The sequence below is a fragment of the Odontomachus brunneus genome, unplaced genomic scaffold (genome assembly GCF_010583005.1).
Source record: "Odontomachus brunneus isolate Ranch 3 - 2012 unplaced genomic scaffold, Obru_v1 Obru_scaffold_008, whole genome shotgun sequence".
Classification (NCBI taxonomy): Eukaryota; Metazoa; Arthropoda; class Insecta; order Hymenoptera; family Formicidae; genus Odontomachus; species Odontomachus brunneus.
In genome coordinates this window covers 3,605,114-3,622,340 of record NW_022639458.1, presented here as the reverse complement: position 1 = coordinate 3,622,340, position 17,227 = coordinate 3,605,114, and the positions used below count along the sequence as shown (strand labels likewise).

The 17,227-nt window shown below is 43.9% G+C and overlaps 1 protein-coding gene across 2 annotated transcripts in view; it reads left to right on the top strand.

Annotated features, from left to right (window-relative positions):
• Positions 1 to 17,227, top strand: part of LOC116854151 (probable nuclear hormone receptor HR38) — a 104,776-nt gene that overhangs the window by 74,653 nt on the left and 12,896 nt on the right. For both annotated transcript variants that reach the window (XM_032835782.1, XM_032835783.1), the window contains 4 exons: positions 10,653 to 10,906; positions 15,269 to 15,510; positions 15,772 to 16,296; positions 16,749 to 17,085. In XM_032835782.1, the coding sequence (XP_032691673.1) occupies positions 10,653 to 10,906; positions 15,269 to 15,510; positions 15,772 to 16,296; positions 16,749 to 17,085 (1,358 nt within the window). The remainder of the gene's footprint in view (positions 1 to 10,652; positions 10,907 to 15,268; positions 15,511 to 15,771; positions 16,297 to 16,748; positions 17,086 to 17,227) is intronic.

Here is a 17,227-nt window from a genome sequence, read left to right as displayed (position 1 = left end):
AAATGCAAACGGGACATGAGAGCGCGGCGCGGCGCGACGCGCCTGCTGGGATTGAATTATTATCGTTACCATGATTGATTCATCATCCGGCAATTATTACTACTGACATAGATAAACCCCGCTGATTTGCCGGCAATTATCGTCCTATCAATCTACGATCGAGTTAAGACTCCACACCGGTGATCCCGCCGCTCACCCATTGATCACCCCGCCGTTTACCGTTGATTCATCGTCGATCGCATTCACCGCGTATTGTTTCGGGCCGGACAGTTCTGCAATCGCGATTGTATAATTCGTACTGCTACACGCGGGACCAGACGACGACTCTTCCCGTCGCACCGTCCGGCAAAGATGGCAGGTGTGCTAAGTGCTTATCGCGGTGATTACACCGCGATCAGAAACTGAGAGCCACATCGGAGAGCTACGTGTCGCGGGGAACGCTTCTTGGAGGGAGAAGAGAGGTGCATTAGCCTAGCGCGTTACATCAATGCTCCTCGTAGTCGCGTACCTTACCACGTGCTTAAGCGCGAAGAAAACAAGCGGAGCGAGGAGGAAGAGAGGAGGACGCGATTACAGCGCGAATGGGGCGTGCAGAAGGTATTTATCGACGAACTTTCCTCTCCGGCAGTCCGCGATCAATCGACTCATCTCGTATGCGGGCACACCTAACGTTCCGCACGGTGCCTGTCTGCCTGCGTGCGTGCGTGAGAGAAAGCGGGGCCCGATATCATGCCGCCACGGCGCATAACCGCGACCGCGAGGGGATATCCTCGATTTAAGGCTCCATCGCGCGCGCTCGCCCACTCGATAGAGACGACCGCGCGCGTGGCCCCGCGGGCCCATCGTCCGCCGGACGATCATAATTAACCCTTTCACTGCTAAATAAGTGACACCGTCTGCTTTCTGCTACTTTACATTCGGCCCCGCTGTATTCCTATTCCTTGCGAAATTGTGACGATGGACCGGCCGCAGGTCCAACGGCCAAAGTTTGTGTAACTCGCGTTCCCGGCAGGTGTTCCCCGTCTCGAGAGCGACGCCGACGATGGTGCTGCGATCGGGCGACTTCTGTGCAAAATACACGTGCAAGGCTGCACTTCCCTGCAAAATTCGAAAAATTAAAACAACACGTTAACGCGTTCCCACTTTTAGTACACTGTAATGGCAGTTCGAGTTGGCGCTCTTTCTAAAGTACAGTCGGTGTATTCTTCATGGTAATGTGCTGTGCTTTTAACTGATGGCTCAGATACGACATTGCAATCAATAAAATCTCGCTGAAAGTTACAATTTCGAACAGTAGTATTTTCACTATTGCTTCCAGCGAGAATACTGCCACTTTTCATTCGTTTTGAATGGAATTCCACTTCAAGAAATTTAGAGAGTATAACGAGATTTAGCTAACACACAGATTTTGTCAGTTAGTTCTTTTCCGTGTATCATTGATGCACTTCGCAAATTTAGACAGTATTATTGCACGCGAATTACATAGAAGCCGTTAATTCTATCGCTATAAACGCAGAAAGTTGAATTTGACAAAGCGTATGTGAAATTTGTGTACTACAGACTTTTTGCAGTCAAATCTCACTTCCATTGATCAACATCAGTGAGACATGAGATGGAACAGTAAAGTGGAAGTGAAATTTTCCACTGAAAATCAGTGAATATTCACTGATTGTCGGTGAAACATTCCTTTTACTGATTTAATCAAAAACATTTTTACTGATTCACCTCAAGAGACCTCGCATGGATGTTAATTTAAACTACCAGTATAGTATATTAAAAATGGGGAAGTGTTGTCATTAAATATAGTTAGCGTCAACTATATTTTTTTAAGACACTTTGCCACTTTATTTTGCAGTATTCATCTTGATCTTGTAGACTCGAAATTGAAACTGGAATCACTGCAGTGCAATGAATGAAATCCCTATTCTCGTCATCTTTCCGAGACCTGAGACAGGAAATTATTGTTTGCACTGATGATGAAGTGTGGGAGGATTTGTATGTGTATAATGTTACAATCGAAACAGAGAGATGCGAATGATAGTAATCCGAGAGCTGTGCTTCTTCCGACCTCTAGAAGTGCCGCTGATCACCGTAATGCTATGTTGCGGAATGCGAACGGCGTTAAAATAGAAACAGAATGGCCAAACAAACACACACGCACACACATCGAAGATACTCGATATTATCTCTCGAAAGGGTCGATGTAATTTCGCTCCAATCACGTATTTATGCGTCGGAACGGCCGCGGCTTCTTATTGCGGCGATCGAGAAGGACGCGCATTCCTGACGCGGACATTTTCCTAACGGCCGGCGCAAGCTGTCGAGAACTAATCGTTAATGACGGAAAACCGATTATGATCTTCGAAGCGTGTAAGCTCATGTAGAATTGCCCGGATGATTTGCATAATGGGTGAATCTCGGGAGTTACTCGGTAATCAGCAACAATATGCCTTTCTCTTCGCCGCGCAACGCGCGCCTCTTAAGACGCGCTCGCTCGCTCGCTCTCCGCGCGGCTCTCTCGAGGAATAATCCGCTCCACGGTTATTTGCTAGTTATGGCAACTAGAGTCATTCTAAGGATGGCATTATATCCCCATAGCTACATGAGTGCAAAACGGAATTATAGCTACAATCCTTGTAGTAACCGGCCGATCCTCTCGTTCTGCAATCTTCAACAATATGGTCCGTCCATCTTCCGCAACCCTTATTTTCCTTTTCATTTCTCCTTCTCTCTCTCTCTCTCTCTCTCTCTCTCTCTCTCTCTCTCTTTCTTCTTCTTCTTTCTATGATATAACAACACGCAGGTGTAATTTCATGCTATAACTAAGATACACCAAAGTCTACGCGCGTTGCGTGAAACGTGTGTTCGCACGTTCTTCATCCATCCGCGGCCAATTGGAGAAAGTTTCATGCTTGACTCACGAGACACGCGGTTTCAATCCATTATTAATAAATTTTCGTTTTAAACGCTTGTTATCGAGCGCGCCTCTAAGCGTGAAGGCGCGAGAATACGCGCATACGACGTTTCTTATGCGCGCATCGAAGTCACCGGGAACCGTCTTTAAGATAAGACCGCATCGCGTGACTACGTCTTATTTCAGGAATGCAGTTGCAGTGCATTGCAGCGATTTTTTTTTACTTTTATGTTATTTGCGATTAGCATACATTTAACAACTGATTTGTAACATCATAAACGTATGATACACGACCGATTTATATTGCATTCGAGTCTGTCTATCTTTATGATTCGCTCGAATCTGTTGCACTTGCACTGCGAGATAATGCAGTCGCTCTTCATTAAAATTATCTTTTCATCGCAACAAATGTCCTTTTGATATTAAAGTATCAATCCACGGTCACATCAATGAGAGACAAACCTCGTTCTTTATTGCTTATGCGAATTTTTATATATTATATTTTAGATTGAACACATTTGACATGTTCTAATTCTTGTTGTTAATTCAACACAACATATATATGAACATAAAACACAACTTATCTATACACTTCGTATACAAAACATGTCATCAAAAATTTGTAGATTTACACACGAATTGTGTATCTTAACACTTAGAAATGGTGATACGGACTCAACGCGAAATAGTCAAAATAACACGACAATATGTCAAATTATCACCTAGGTACCTTAAAAATTTAATACAAAATTTCTTTACAAATCAATTTCGATACAAATTCAAAGTGTTTGTTTACCCGTGCACTTACACGAGCAATACAATTGATTTTTGTGTTTCATTCGTAATTAGTCTTAAAATTTTTACACTGAGGGAAAAAATTGTTAATGTTACTGAAATTATGGTTATTTTCGGCATTTATATTTTTTTGTTGATCTAACAAAAAAGCAGTAGCAACATGCATATACAAAGTTATTATTCTTAACACTATACTAACATTTCCTACAGAAATGATTCTCTTGATTATAAATCTTTTGCTATGCCATCATACAAACACCAAATATTTTTTCCTTAATATAGAGAATTGATTATAAACTTCGCAATACTGCGCACACACACTCGATTTCTACTTAATGATACACCCATATGATTAACACACGAGACAACGCGGAAGTCACTTCCCTCCGCGGGCACGCGTCCTCGCTTTCTCATGAGCGGAGACGCGATCGCGAGCCGGAAGAAGCGTAGGGAAGAAAGTCCTGTTGACAGCGCGGCAAGAGAGAGGAGGCGGAAGGGCAAAAAGGCGCGAGGAGTCAGACAGGCGGGCGAGTAACGCACGATGTACAGGAGGAAGCCGGCGGAGGAGCGAAGAGAACGTGCGAGTAAACGTGCACGTGGTGGCACGTGGAGAGGCGTGGTTCGTGGGAGGGCCGTGCACAGCAGACCGCTGCAATCCACTTGGCACACGCTCTCTGTTCGGCTAAACCCTACTCTTTTCTCAGCCGTTCGCTACCCTACCCTGTCTCCTCTCTGCTTTCGCGCGTTTATCCTGCCAACGGCACTGCCGCGCGCGTTGGCCGCCGCCGCCGTCGTCGTCGCCGTCGTCGTCGTCGTTGTTGTGCTCTTCCGCGTGCACGGTGCACTTCAGGTGCAGAACCCGATCTCCGTTACTCGCTTCGTCGTAGGCGCGATCGCATTCTCGTATTAGAGTTCGCCGATCGTGATCGAGGAAGGATCAAGGTGTGATTAGGGCTCACGAGAAAGCGTTCTGAGATATTGCTGTATTATATATCGTTTTCTCTTTTTTGGGGGAATTGAGAGATAAGATTGAGTGAGTCGTAAGAGCATAGCATTACAAATAGGATTGGGGATATTAAAAGATCGTACCGCGCAGCTGACGTTTGATTTGAACGCTGCTGAATGAAGATTGTTGCGAAGATTGGTACGGTCGACAAGATTGGTGTCATGTTGTTATTAATATATTTCCCGAATTCAATTCACTATTTCTCAATTCTCGAACTTTTTACTAGCAATCGTAATTATTTACACGCTGAGGAAAAATATTCGGCACTTGTGACTATAATCGTACAATGAAAGAATTATAGTCAGGAGAATCAATTTTGCTAATTATTAGTTATTATTTACTAGTAACTCTAATGTTAATGACAATAGAACATTTATATGCGTATTGTCAGTTTTTTTATTGAAACAATAAAAAAAGATAGTGCCGGAAGTAACTATAATTTTAGTAACATCAACGATTTTGTTCTCTCACATATAGTGCATATTAGTCATAACTAATTTACAGGATATCTTTTGTAGTTTTATAGCACACTTGTGCCTACGTTCATCGTATATTTTTGCGGGGAAGATTGCGCGTAATTGCACATTTTGCCCTTATGTAATCTTAAATTACGGATTTTATATCCTCGGGCGGGCTGTTAAGTGCCATTTTCGCGCGCAAAAATAGCCGCGAACGGTGTTCACCCGTAATTAACTGTAACTGTAACATACTACGTTGCCGGTCGACGTTCGCTCCGTATCGACTAATTTATTGCGTGGCGATACACATTGTATTTTATAGCGGTGAGAGTATAAGCGCGTTTTTATTCGTCCGTAGCACGCGACTATCAAGCTGGCAGGTAGTCTCGCTAATTGCATCAGGTCGTTGTTTACGATGCAATTAGTAATCGAGCATTCCCGACGTCTCTTTGAATCACGGTCGATTTGCTTTACTTTCTGTTGACAGACAGGAATTCTATTTGATCTACAACAATCTATTCTTGCCCCATATTTTTCTTACGCACACATATACCGAGAATAAAGTATTTGTAACTATAATCATATAGAGAAGTAATCGCTCATTATAATCAAGAAAACAAATTTTTTAATTAAATTCTACTATAATGTGCAACAATAATAACCATATATGCATGTTACTGCTATCATTTTATTATAAAAATATAGTTAGGATAAAAAATAAAAATAATAATTTTGATGAGATTTCAAAACCATTTTTCTCTCAGTGTATATTCCAATTAGTATCAGGTGGAAAAAACATTTTGTATAGAAACCGATCCGTATAGGAATTTTCACAATTAAATTTTTAACATATCAAAACAAAATTTAACGTATTATTATTTTAACTATCTTGCGTTGAATTTCTATTCATCATATTTCTAAGTGTTAAAATAACACAATTCGAAGGTAAATATACGAGAGAAAGATTTCTTGGTAACGCATTTTGAATGTAAAGCATACACACAAGTTGTGTTATTTGTTTACATGTCTGCCTTATATCAAATCAACGGAAAAATTAGAGTGATTCAATTAAGACATGTAAAACGTGCCAAATTTAAAATGAAACTTTTCGCGGTGCAGATTTACTTGACAGATTACCGTCGCAAGTATCTTAAAAATAAAATAAATTTTATAAATCATCTTTTAAAAATAATACGCGATCCCTCCTTCTCCCCACGCGTAGACAATTACATAATCCTTGCATGTTAAAACGATCGTCACCGCAGCTCGCACTCATCTTCCGCGTGGTATTTCGATGATTAGACGCGGTAATGGAATCTTGTTCACGTTTCCGTCGAACAGTTGAACGTGAGATCTGCATTTCCGCGCACGCTTGCATTTCTACATCGTCGTTTCAACGAGTATCTTCGAAACGACTCTCCGTACCGCGAGGCACACATAATACCCGTAATTTGAGGAATTTACGTTTTCAAGAACGCACACGCATCTCGCTGCATCGACAATTGCGTCTCGGTTTCACCTCGTGCGCCATTTTCAGCAGATAATTAACGGGAATTCCTTCGCGCGGTCGTAACCAGTGCTCGTCTTTCGCAAGCAGAAGAAAGAAAGAAAGAAAAGTTTGATACTTACGATAATCACATAGAAAGATAATCATTATAAATTACGATTGAGAGAGAGAGAAAATTATTCTTTTGTTAAACCTTACTATAATGTTGGCGCGATAATGCAGCCTCATATACATGTTACCACTACCGTTGTTGTGTTGGAACCAGCAAAAAATATATTTGGGGAATCAGGAATCCCTCAGATATACTTAAGTTTGTTCGCGTTGCTTGCACTTTTGACACTTTTATACTTAACACCTGTTGCACATTGAACTTCTTTTTAGAAAGAAGGATTTCTAGAAGGCAGGCTCTCATTGAATTTCACTCATTCACGTCTCTGGTGTGCAACGGATGTGGTTAAGTGCAAAAATGTCAAAAGTGCAAGCAACGCGAGCAAAGCTCTTTTCATAGGAATTTTAGTTGGATCAGACATTTTGTTCTCTCTCAGCGCGCCGATTTCGCCGTGCGTGCTTCCCGGCGAGAGTCCGCGGAACAATTGCGGACAACAATAAGAGAGCCCTCCTCCCCCTTCAGTACATTTATTCGCTGTAACAGCCGGCCCATTGTGCCTAATCGTCGCCTTCTCCGCGCGCGTGCGTCGTCCCTCGATCGGCCGATCGGCGTCATGGTGAAATCGCTCGCGGCAGGCGCGATTCTCGGGCGTCTCGCGCGATCTCGCGGCGGGTGGTCCGCGATCGTGAAATTAAAATCGAACGCGACGTTCGGAGCCCATGACTATCTACGAGCGGCATCTCGATGGGCGACGCGCGCTCCGCGTCCGACTGTTGTGTTGCGTGTCGGATTACGCGCGTGTCGAAATCCCCTTCCGGTCCCCTTCGATCAATCATCGACGCTCTCGTGAGCATCGAGCTTATCTCTCCCCTTTCCCATTGTTTCTTATAATTAAATAAATGGCTCATTGTCGGACACTGAAAGAGATAATCCGATAAAAAATTAACAAAATTTAGATATTTCCGATCAAATTCCGACTAATTTTTATATCCGATTAGATTTTTCGGATACTTCGGATTATAATAGCATTTCATCAGATGAACCGATCAAAAAATTGTGAACCGATATTTCTTGTCGGATATTTCCTGATCGGGTACAAAAATTCATCAGTATTTTGATCGGAAATATTGTTAATTTCTTAACGAATAATATCTCTCAGTGCAGGTATCTCCACAGCATTTTTCTTAGAGGTTACATTCGCGGACGATCTGTTTGAATGTGACGTTGTTTGCTTCTCTCATGCGTCATTTTATACACTCGGAGACGAATACATAGTAATGGCAATTATATAGGTAACAACTATATGAGTTTTGTATATAGAGAGAGAATCAATGTATATAGTTAAATAAATTATTTTGTGCTTATTGTAACCGAAAGTGAATGATCACGAGGACTATACACGGAGAGAATATTGTAGTAAAAATTACAAAATAATTTTTATAATCTCGGACTGTATTTGGTTCCTGAAACCTGAGTTTCAGCCCTGCTCCTTGAAACAGTGAACTAAAATGTTCATAAAACGGCGGAACCAAATACAAGGAAGATGCAATCCAAACCCGAAAAACAAGCGAAATATTCTCGGCTGTTAATTCAATTGACGTTTCTTCGGAGAGAAACCGTGCGCGCGCACGCGTTACTTGTTAATTAGAAATATTATATATATTCCCCTTCGCGAACTACACATATAAGTAAAAATTTTAGAGTTCCATTTTTAGCAATTTTTAGGAATGAGTGGGAGCGAGAGAGAAACTCTGATAGAAGTGAGGGGGAAGCTTTAAGACTGAAATGACGAAGCATGCTGCAGCTCTCACGCACTCACTCACTTCCTCTCTGCAAATGGCGAATGGTGTTCTAATTCTGACTTGAGAAATTCTAGAAGATTCCATACAACCGGAGGTGTTTTTTCTGCCAAAAAGTTTCACAGATTCTCTGTAATCAGTGATGCGATTTTCCAGTTATCGCTAATCACGCGGAGAAAGTCGCGATATGTATCTGGTGTCGGGATGGGCTGTTGGAAAAGCGTCGAGGATCATCGTGCTTGACGTGACAACGATCGTTCCTTGGCCGTCGGGGGATAATATCGCACATAATAATAATGGGCAAGGGGAGGGCGCGCGGTTGTTTGTGTATAGCACGGGGTGGTAGTATTTTAAATGCCAATGATTTCATGTCTCCCCGGGGTGCTCGTGGCCACCCTATATAGGACGCGTCGGCGGCGTTCGAGTGCTCAGTTGACGACGGGGAATCCGCCGATTAATAAGATCCACCACGGGTCCCTCGACCGTCCGAGGAATCCGACGGAGCTGGTGAAAGTGATTTTGGACATTTCGCACACTAACGACACGGCCGTCAATTCGATCGGCCGATTGACCGTTGAAATTCGCTAGAATTCTACGTGTTTGGAGTGATAAGAGTTCGTTCGCTCTTGCGCAATTGTTTAATCCGCGCTCTCGCAGCCGTGACGCAGACATGATCGCCATGGCCGACGGCGGACACTCTCAGTATCGCAGATACTGTACGTACATTCCGAGCGTTCGCCACCTTCTCAAGGTTTTCGCGATATCGAAGCTGGACGGTGGATAACGTTGTTTGGATATTCGTTAATCATGTAATATTCTTAAACGCACGAGAGAACTGTTTTTCTCTCGGTAACGAGATCCTTCCTCCTTGCTTCAACCGACACATTCGATAATTTAATAATAATTTAATCTATATATTATATAGGAGAGATCTCCAGAGTTCATAATTTGAATCGTACTTTCGGCCTCGACGTTTCATTTAACACGAACTCTGATACTCTAATGGCCATTTTCACTATCTCCGGTTACCTTAACCGGCTAGTTATTCCGTTGGAACTAACCAATCGCACTTGTCGTTTAACAAGATTGACCAATCACCGTGCACATTTAACCAGTAGTTAAGGTAACCAGAGATGGTAAAAATGATCATAAAACGTACATTAGCTTCTTTTGATTCTATCTAACTTTCTAATATTGCCGAGAGTCCTCTTCAGATGTTCTGCAGATGTCTTCATAATCCTGCGTTTTCTGCCGAATTTGGAGGCGTTAAGTAGGGTTCTAATTTTTATGTGTATTAAACATATGCTGATCCTTCAGGATATACAGATGTTGGAAAGTTCAAGTCGAAAGGGTTAAAATTTCGACTCGGGGTAGAACGAAAAAGTGAAAAAGGGATATCTTACGGTCATGTTACACGTGTTCGGAGTCTCCCTTTCATCACTTACAATAAGCACTCGACTTCAAAGTGCAGATTTAAACATCCGTGAATGACCGAGTTGTACTTAATGGCGCAGGAAATGTGGCACGCAAACGATAGAATGCTGAAAATCAATATTAAACGCGATAGAAAGAGTAACCTCGCCGCATCCTCCCGGCGTATCGTTTGAAATTGTACGTCAGAAAGTTCTTTTTTTCCGCACGAGAAACGAGGTTATGGTCCATTTTTGCCTCATCGCGTACACAAATGAACGGTGATACACTGTTCTCCGTGTTCTCTAACATTCGATGATAGGCAACGCGTACATTGTTCATCAACGGGTACTTGAAGTGCTATTATTGGCAGAAAAGGTGCATTATGGTACACGTGTCTCGCATTTTATTCCACTATGCCGTCTGATGTCTTATTTTCTGCCACGTTAATATCAATTAAAAGGATACAACCCGCAATGTCTCTCTTCATTAATATTATATTCATCCGTCAAAATCATATTGTATATTCTTTAAGCGTGCCCGCTTAAAGAGCGTCTTTTGTATCGCTTCACCTTGACACGAGTAATATCTTCCGATCTGTAATGTGATACAAAAGAGATATGATAATCAAGGGCATTCGTTTGGATGTTGCAGGGCAACTGCATTCGCCGAACGGCGACAGCGACAACAGCAACGGTAGCCAGCGTGCGGTGGCTGTTACTCGCGGCGAGGTAGAGCAACAGCAACAGCAGCAGCAGCAGCAGCAACAGCAACAGCCGCATCGCCAACGGCAGCAGCGTCAGGCGACCGCTACCGTTCCGGTTCTCGCCTGCACAAATCAATCGTCTATCACCACGACCACGACCGCCTTCACGGTGGCATCAAGCATGCTTCTCTTGCAAACGCAGGTTAGTCTTTTTTTCTTCCATTCCTTCTTTTCCTTGCGACAACTCTTGCTTCTGCGAGGTGTAGAATTCGTGAGGAATGCGAAAGACGTCAGAGATGGTGAGAAAAATTACGGTGGTGCAATCATCTCACTCTTTCGCGTATAATATTGTGGAACGCATTTTCTCAAAATGAATCAGTAAGAATGTTTCTGGTTGAAGTAACCAAAGAAGCATTTCACGAATATTTAGAGAGTGTTCACTGATCTCTTTAGTGACAACACTCCCCCCTTTACTGCTCTGTTTGATCTCTCTCGAGGTAAGATTTTGTTACAAAATCTGACAAAATCTATACAAATTCGTTATATGCAATACCAAATTCAACTTTTTGCAGTGATGGAATTAACGGCTTTCATGTGCATTGCATGCAACTACTCATTGTTTGTGTTTGTAAACTGTATTGAAATTGCAATAGAAACAGTCGCTACTATTAACTGATCTTCTCAGCGAGATTTTACTGATTGTAGTGCTTTACTTATAACAAAGCCACTAGTTATGACATTTCAATGAAGAATACACTGGTTGCATTTTAAGGAAGTCAGATCCAAGCGACTTTGGTCCGCTCCGTAACTTTATTGGAAATAAATATTTTTTTACATACATTTTTCCCAGAGATACAGAAAAGTCTCAGTAATAAGATAGTGATGCGATAAAACTGAAATCTGGAAACAGAATCGCGCTATTTTGAAATTTTCCCAAACCCTTCACGGAAGTTAGTGTGAGCGATTAAATCTCACAGATTCAACATTGTAACCGGAGGGTTAACAATGACTGAATAAAAAAAGCGATAAATAATAGGAAACAAAAACTCGTAAGAAATTTACATATTCAGGAGCGTGTTATTTCGCGTTATGGGATTCTCGCGCGTGTAGTTGTACAAATTGAGCGTGTCGATGAAGCCACCGCGTTTGCATGTCACCATAACGCAACGTAAGTTGTAATTTTACGTAATAATATTCGTCCGTGTAACTGCTCGTATCTCACCTCATCTCATCTCATCTCGCATAAATAATTCCAAGAAGAACACTTGAGAAGAAATATGGATATGTAATGTCTCCAGATGGCGTATCGCGTTTCAAGCAATTTACCGGTGACCCGCGAGAAAACTTTTATTACCGACTCATGTCTTTGGTGCCTCTAATTTATTACGTTTTTAATGTTACATAATTAACGAGTTCAATTGAACTCGGCGTTACTTAACGAGATGAGCGATTTCCCGGGGAGAAATAACGTTCTAGGAGAGTCATTTAAAAAAAAAGAAAAGCAGAAATTTAGTTTTCCAAGATTCATCGCGGTCCTTTTTCCCCCCGCGCGCGCTTCTTCCAGGATATTCTCATGTAACGGCAGATCACCTTTTGCCTCTCCCATCATCCGTTATCGTACGATCCTCTCTTATCGAGACCGCGAGGTGTACAGCAGCCGGCGTCTTTCCCACCGACCGACTCTCGCCGTGCTCGTCCAGCTTGAAGTTATCGCGCCGCGATCCGATGGTTAATCCAATTCTTATCGACTCCCGTGAGCTCTCCTCGGATTCCACGACGGATCCTGTTTAGCCCGGTAACAAGATCCACCCTCCCACGTCTCGCGATCGTCATCTGCGTTTATCACGCGCGATCTGCATTCCACGTACCCGGATACCGAGCACCGCGTCCTACCTGTTTCTCTCGCCCTCTGCTCTCCGTTCCTCCTTGGTGCCCCCTTCATTTCGACCTGCCGTCTTCTTTCGCGGTGGACGAAACGACGTCGCGGCCAATTAACCGCCAAAACGAGAACGCGTCTCTGAATTAGCGAGGCAACGCCGTAGCCGTTGTCTCGGCGGTTTACGGGCAGAAGTAGATGAAGGGGGGGAGGGGGCCGCTTTTAGGACGCCGTTTAGCAGGCCATTTATTCACGGTCTAGAAGGACGAAGCTTCGATCGCCGGTCCTCGGGGGAGCGATGAGCGAAATGTCAGCCCGAAGCGGAACCGGCGCTTGCAAATTGAATATCCACCCCCGACCGTGCCCGTCCCCCTTTCTCGTGTTACTATCTCTCAGCTCGCCCCTTCCCCTCCCCTCCCCTCTTACTCTCCCTCCGCAGGATGTCCTGCAGCAATGGTTTTTGTTTTTTTTTTCATCCTCCGCTTTTAATGAGAATAGTACAGATAGAATTCGTTGAGAGCGCTGTAGATTTTCTCGCAGCTGTATCTTGATCTTCGAGAGTGTCCGTCAACCTCACACACACATACACGAAAAGATATCATTCTATTGCTAAGAGAAGCGATTACGCAGTTTACTTTCCCTCTTCTAAACAATGGTTATCCTCAACGACGAATACTTTCCTGATAATAATCTTGAAATCTACTCACCACAAATTCTCAAAGACGATTTTCATTATCGTGTACTCGAAGAAACAGTTTATTCTTGTTTTATTCTTACCTAAGCTACCTTATATTAAGATTATCATAAAACTTTATCAAAGAAAAAGTTGATTTGATCCTGCGTAGTGAATTTTCGTTTTCATTCGATGTTCTTTCATTCAGTTGAAATGCTAAACATTCTTACTAGGACTCAGGATGTATTTTGGATAAATTTCATCTCTATGTGACAGATTTGCATATATATAAACTTATGAAATACTTGAGACAAGTGACATTTATTCGAATGCAGTATGCAGTTTTTCTGTGTGCAGAAACATAAAAAGTCACGTCAATCCTGAACATGGGTAAATTTTACACCAAGCGCATTTTCTTCCCCGGAAAGAATAGTCGAAGTTGAGTATTTTCTTTTTTAAAATCAGTGTGGGACTCGCTAAGGAGTATGATTTTATGAACATTTCTGCGATTCCACAAAGTTGAAAAAAGTTACAACAAAAAACATAACAAGCTCTCTCCAAATTCATTATTTTTTAGGCTGGTTTGAACAAATTTTAGTTTAGTGTTCTGTGGTTAATATCAGAAGCATCTCGAGTGCGTGACAACATTGAGCCACCGATGAGTTGGCGAGTGTCATCGAGATATTTTCGGACGGATGTTGACACCTTGATCCGAATGCAACGCTTGTATCGACGTGTGTTTGATATTATATCATTCGATTTCTATTACGTTCACATTTTTCCTCTCCCGCCGTAATTGCCAGCGGGGACGGATTAATCTTGTAAAATTTGGCGGACCTGTTTCACAAGCGAAATAGAAAGTGCTGTTGCGCGATCACGCGAATTCGTCGCGTCGAACGCCGTGAAGACAAACTTACATCGTTAATTTCGAAAGCTGAATGAACGGCCGCCGTTTGAATATTTCATGGCCGGCTAAGTAATTCATCATAGCATCTCCTTCTCTCTCTCGCAATGTACATCATCGTCGCTCGGCGAGTTGATTTGCAAAGTGTATCAACACACACACATACACATACACGACTGTGTATTATTATCCTTATTATCCTTATTATCGTTTATTATTATCCTATTGTCGCGTGCGAATATTTCACCGCGCGATCTCGTCTAGTGTTTTACTGTCTATCGACTATCGGCTATCAATGATTGAAGAAGGAAGGACGGACGGACAGGGGCAGAGAGGCGGGGAGGGGGAGAGGAACAACGAGGAAAGAGCGAGCGAGAGAGGGATTCTAAGCCTCTATCGAACGCGCTAGCTTATAGACAACACGCGATACGAGCTGCCTTGTCCAATCCTCCCTCGAACATCCTCACTGCGCACCTCGATTGTACATCGATGTCTCGACGCGGCTCGCAATTGTGGTCGAACAATGTTTCCGCCTTGCAGTTGAGTACTTCGATTTGCCGCTCGCACGGCTCTCCGGAGACCGTAACGGCTCCGCCGGAGAACAGCGGTGTTTAAAGTTAATAATCGATTCACTCGTTCATTCGGTACCTAATTTAGGGGAGAGAGATTCGCAAAATTTATGTCGGTAACATGCCATTCAAATTGGCACACGTTATTCGCGTGACGCGGGTATTTTTTATTTATGCTTCCCTCATTTGATTTCCCACCCTGATTGTTTCGATTCTTTTGAACGCGATTCTTCGTATTGAATTTTGTTACATTTTTACGTGATATATTAATTTTCATTTGGAAATTGTTGGTATCATTTCGCTGAATTGTCTAAATTCTTCTTGCTCATACGATTACCGTGCGAGAAGACTACTATTTCTCTTAATTATTATTTTTTCTTTATATTTGATTGTATTTTTTCTAGCAAAATTATCCTTTTAGTTGTCTCACATTCACACTTTGCATAATATACTTTATTCGCTGTATCAAATTTGTTTTCTTTTATTGGTTACTGTCGTGTGACATGGTCTTCATCAAAAGTGGCCGCGATTTCTGATTGCAGAGTCCATTTGGATGTAGCAGTTTTGCGGATCTGCTGAGCGCTCCGTACACGGATCCTGCGGATGCCGGGAGTCTGCCTGAAGAACTGGATCCTTTTCCGGAACTGCAGCTCGGAAATCCGCAAGGTGTGCCTACGGTCGACGAGTCTGCTCAGTCTCAACAAAGTGTACATCATCAGCAACCGCCGCAACCGCCACCACCACCACCACCCCTTCCGGAAGACGTCCAAGCTGACTCCCTTAGGTACATGGATCGTTCCTAAACTTCTAACATCCTGACATCAACGGACTTAAACTCTCACGATGATTCATCGGGCACAACAATGCAACTACAGTAGTGCGATATCTTTATCACAGATTCTTCTGCTTGAGATTTACATGCGTCGTCGATAACTCTATCATTGTCGATAATTGCTGTTAAAGTATCGTTGTATTTTAGAACGCAGTTCTCGTTGTACTTTAGAACGCAGGAGTTGGACGAATCACGGTGATCTTTTATTCACAGTCCTACACCCCTGCCGAGCTTCCAGGAGACCTACACGGTGCAGCGATACACCAGACAGGAACTCCAGGGTCTCGGCATCAAGATGGACGAGGAATGCTATGAGAACCCAGTGTACTCGTGCGCCACTCATTACCCGACCGACTTCACGGCCGCGGTGCCCTACCACGAGCATCACGGCCAACAGCAACCACAGCAGCAACACCACCACCACCACCACCACCACCATCACCATTCGCAACATCATCAGCAGCAGCAACAGGCCCCGCACCACCATCAGAGTTACTTCTCCGCAGAATCGACGCCTGCTTCGGCAACGGCGGTCGCCCCGCCCTCGAACCATCGACAGGAGTCATCCTATGGGGTCGGTGTGCCCATGCCCATGGTTTACGGAGCGCCTTCGGCCATCGCCAACGTCGCCGCTCCTGTGCCTCCTACCGATCTCTGCCCCAACGTCGACACCGTCGTAGTCGGCACCGCTCGATCGCGAAGGGCGTCATTGCCCACTCAGAGGTCAGAGTCGGCAAGGTGAGACCTTTTACCGAGCGGATACCGAAGATCGTCTCGAAACTCATTGCTCCTCGCTTGAATCGGTGGCACGCCAATATGAGAGGAATCTTTTCGGGTTATTTACAGCCTTCCTCATCCATTAAAGTAGCCGTTAGCAGTTGCTTAGTCGAGTTCATTTTTATAAAGAGGTACATAGGCATGCCTTTACAGTGTTTGTAACTCAATTTTAAGACACGACACACTTGACCGACTGACAGAGTTGACAAATACCCCTTCAATTTCGCTGAGCTTTGTTGGATTTTGCAAACTTCTCGTTTGACGACGATACAATTCCCGTGAGAGCACACAGTGCTCAGAGCGACGCTTCAGGGAAGGGAGGAAGGGGGAGCACGAGACGCGATAGTTTTGGAAAGCAGCATTCTGACTAACGACGGTCATAGATCAATGCGCGTCCTGTGTCGTGTTAACAGTAGTGGGAGCACAGAGTCTCCGAAGCCACGCGGCAGCGGCAGCGGTGGCACCGCGAGTTCCGTCAGTTCGCCGTCGCCCGGAAGCGGCACCAGTGGTGGCGAACGCGCACCCCCGAGCCCGAGCCAACTCTGCGCCGTCTGCGGCGACACCGCGGCCTGCCAGCATTACGGCGTGCGCACGTGCGAGGGCTGCAAGGGCTTCTTCAAGAGGACCGTGCAGAAGGGCTCCAAGTATGTGTGCTTAGCCGAGAAGGCTTGCCCGGTGGACAAGCGCCGGCGGAACCGCTGCCAGTTCTGTCGGTTCCAGAAGTGCCTGATGGTCGGCATGGTCAAGGAGGTAGGTGGCATTATATAATAAACACTGAAATCATTCCCTTCCTCAATGCCGTCTGTCGTTCGCGCTGATCAATCGAGGATAATGTCGATCGATTGCAGTAATGTAGAGAATAATGTCGAGGCCGGCGGAGCAACGATCCGAT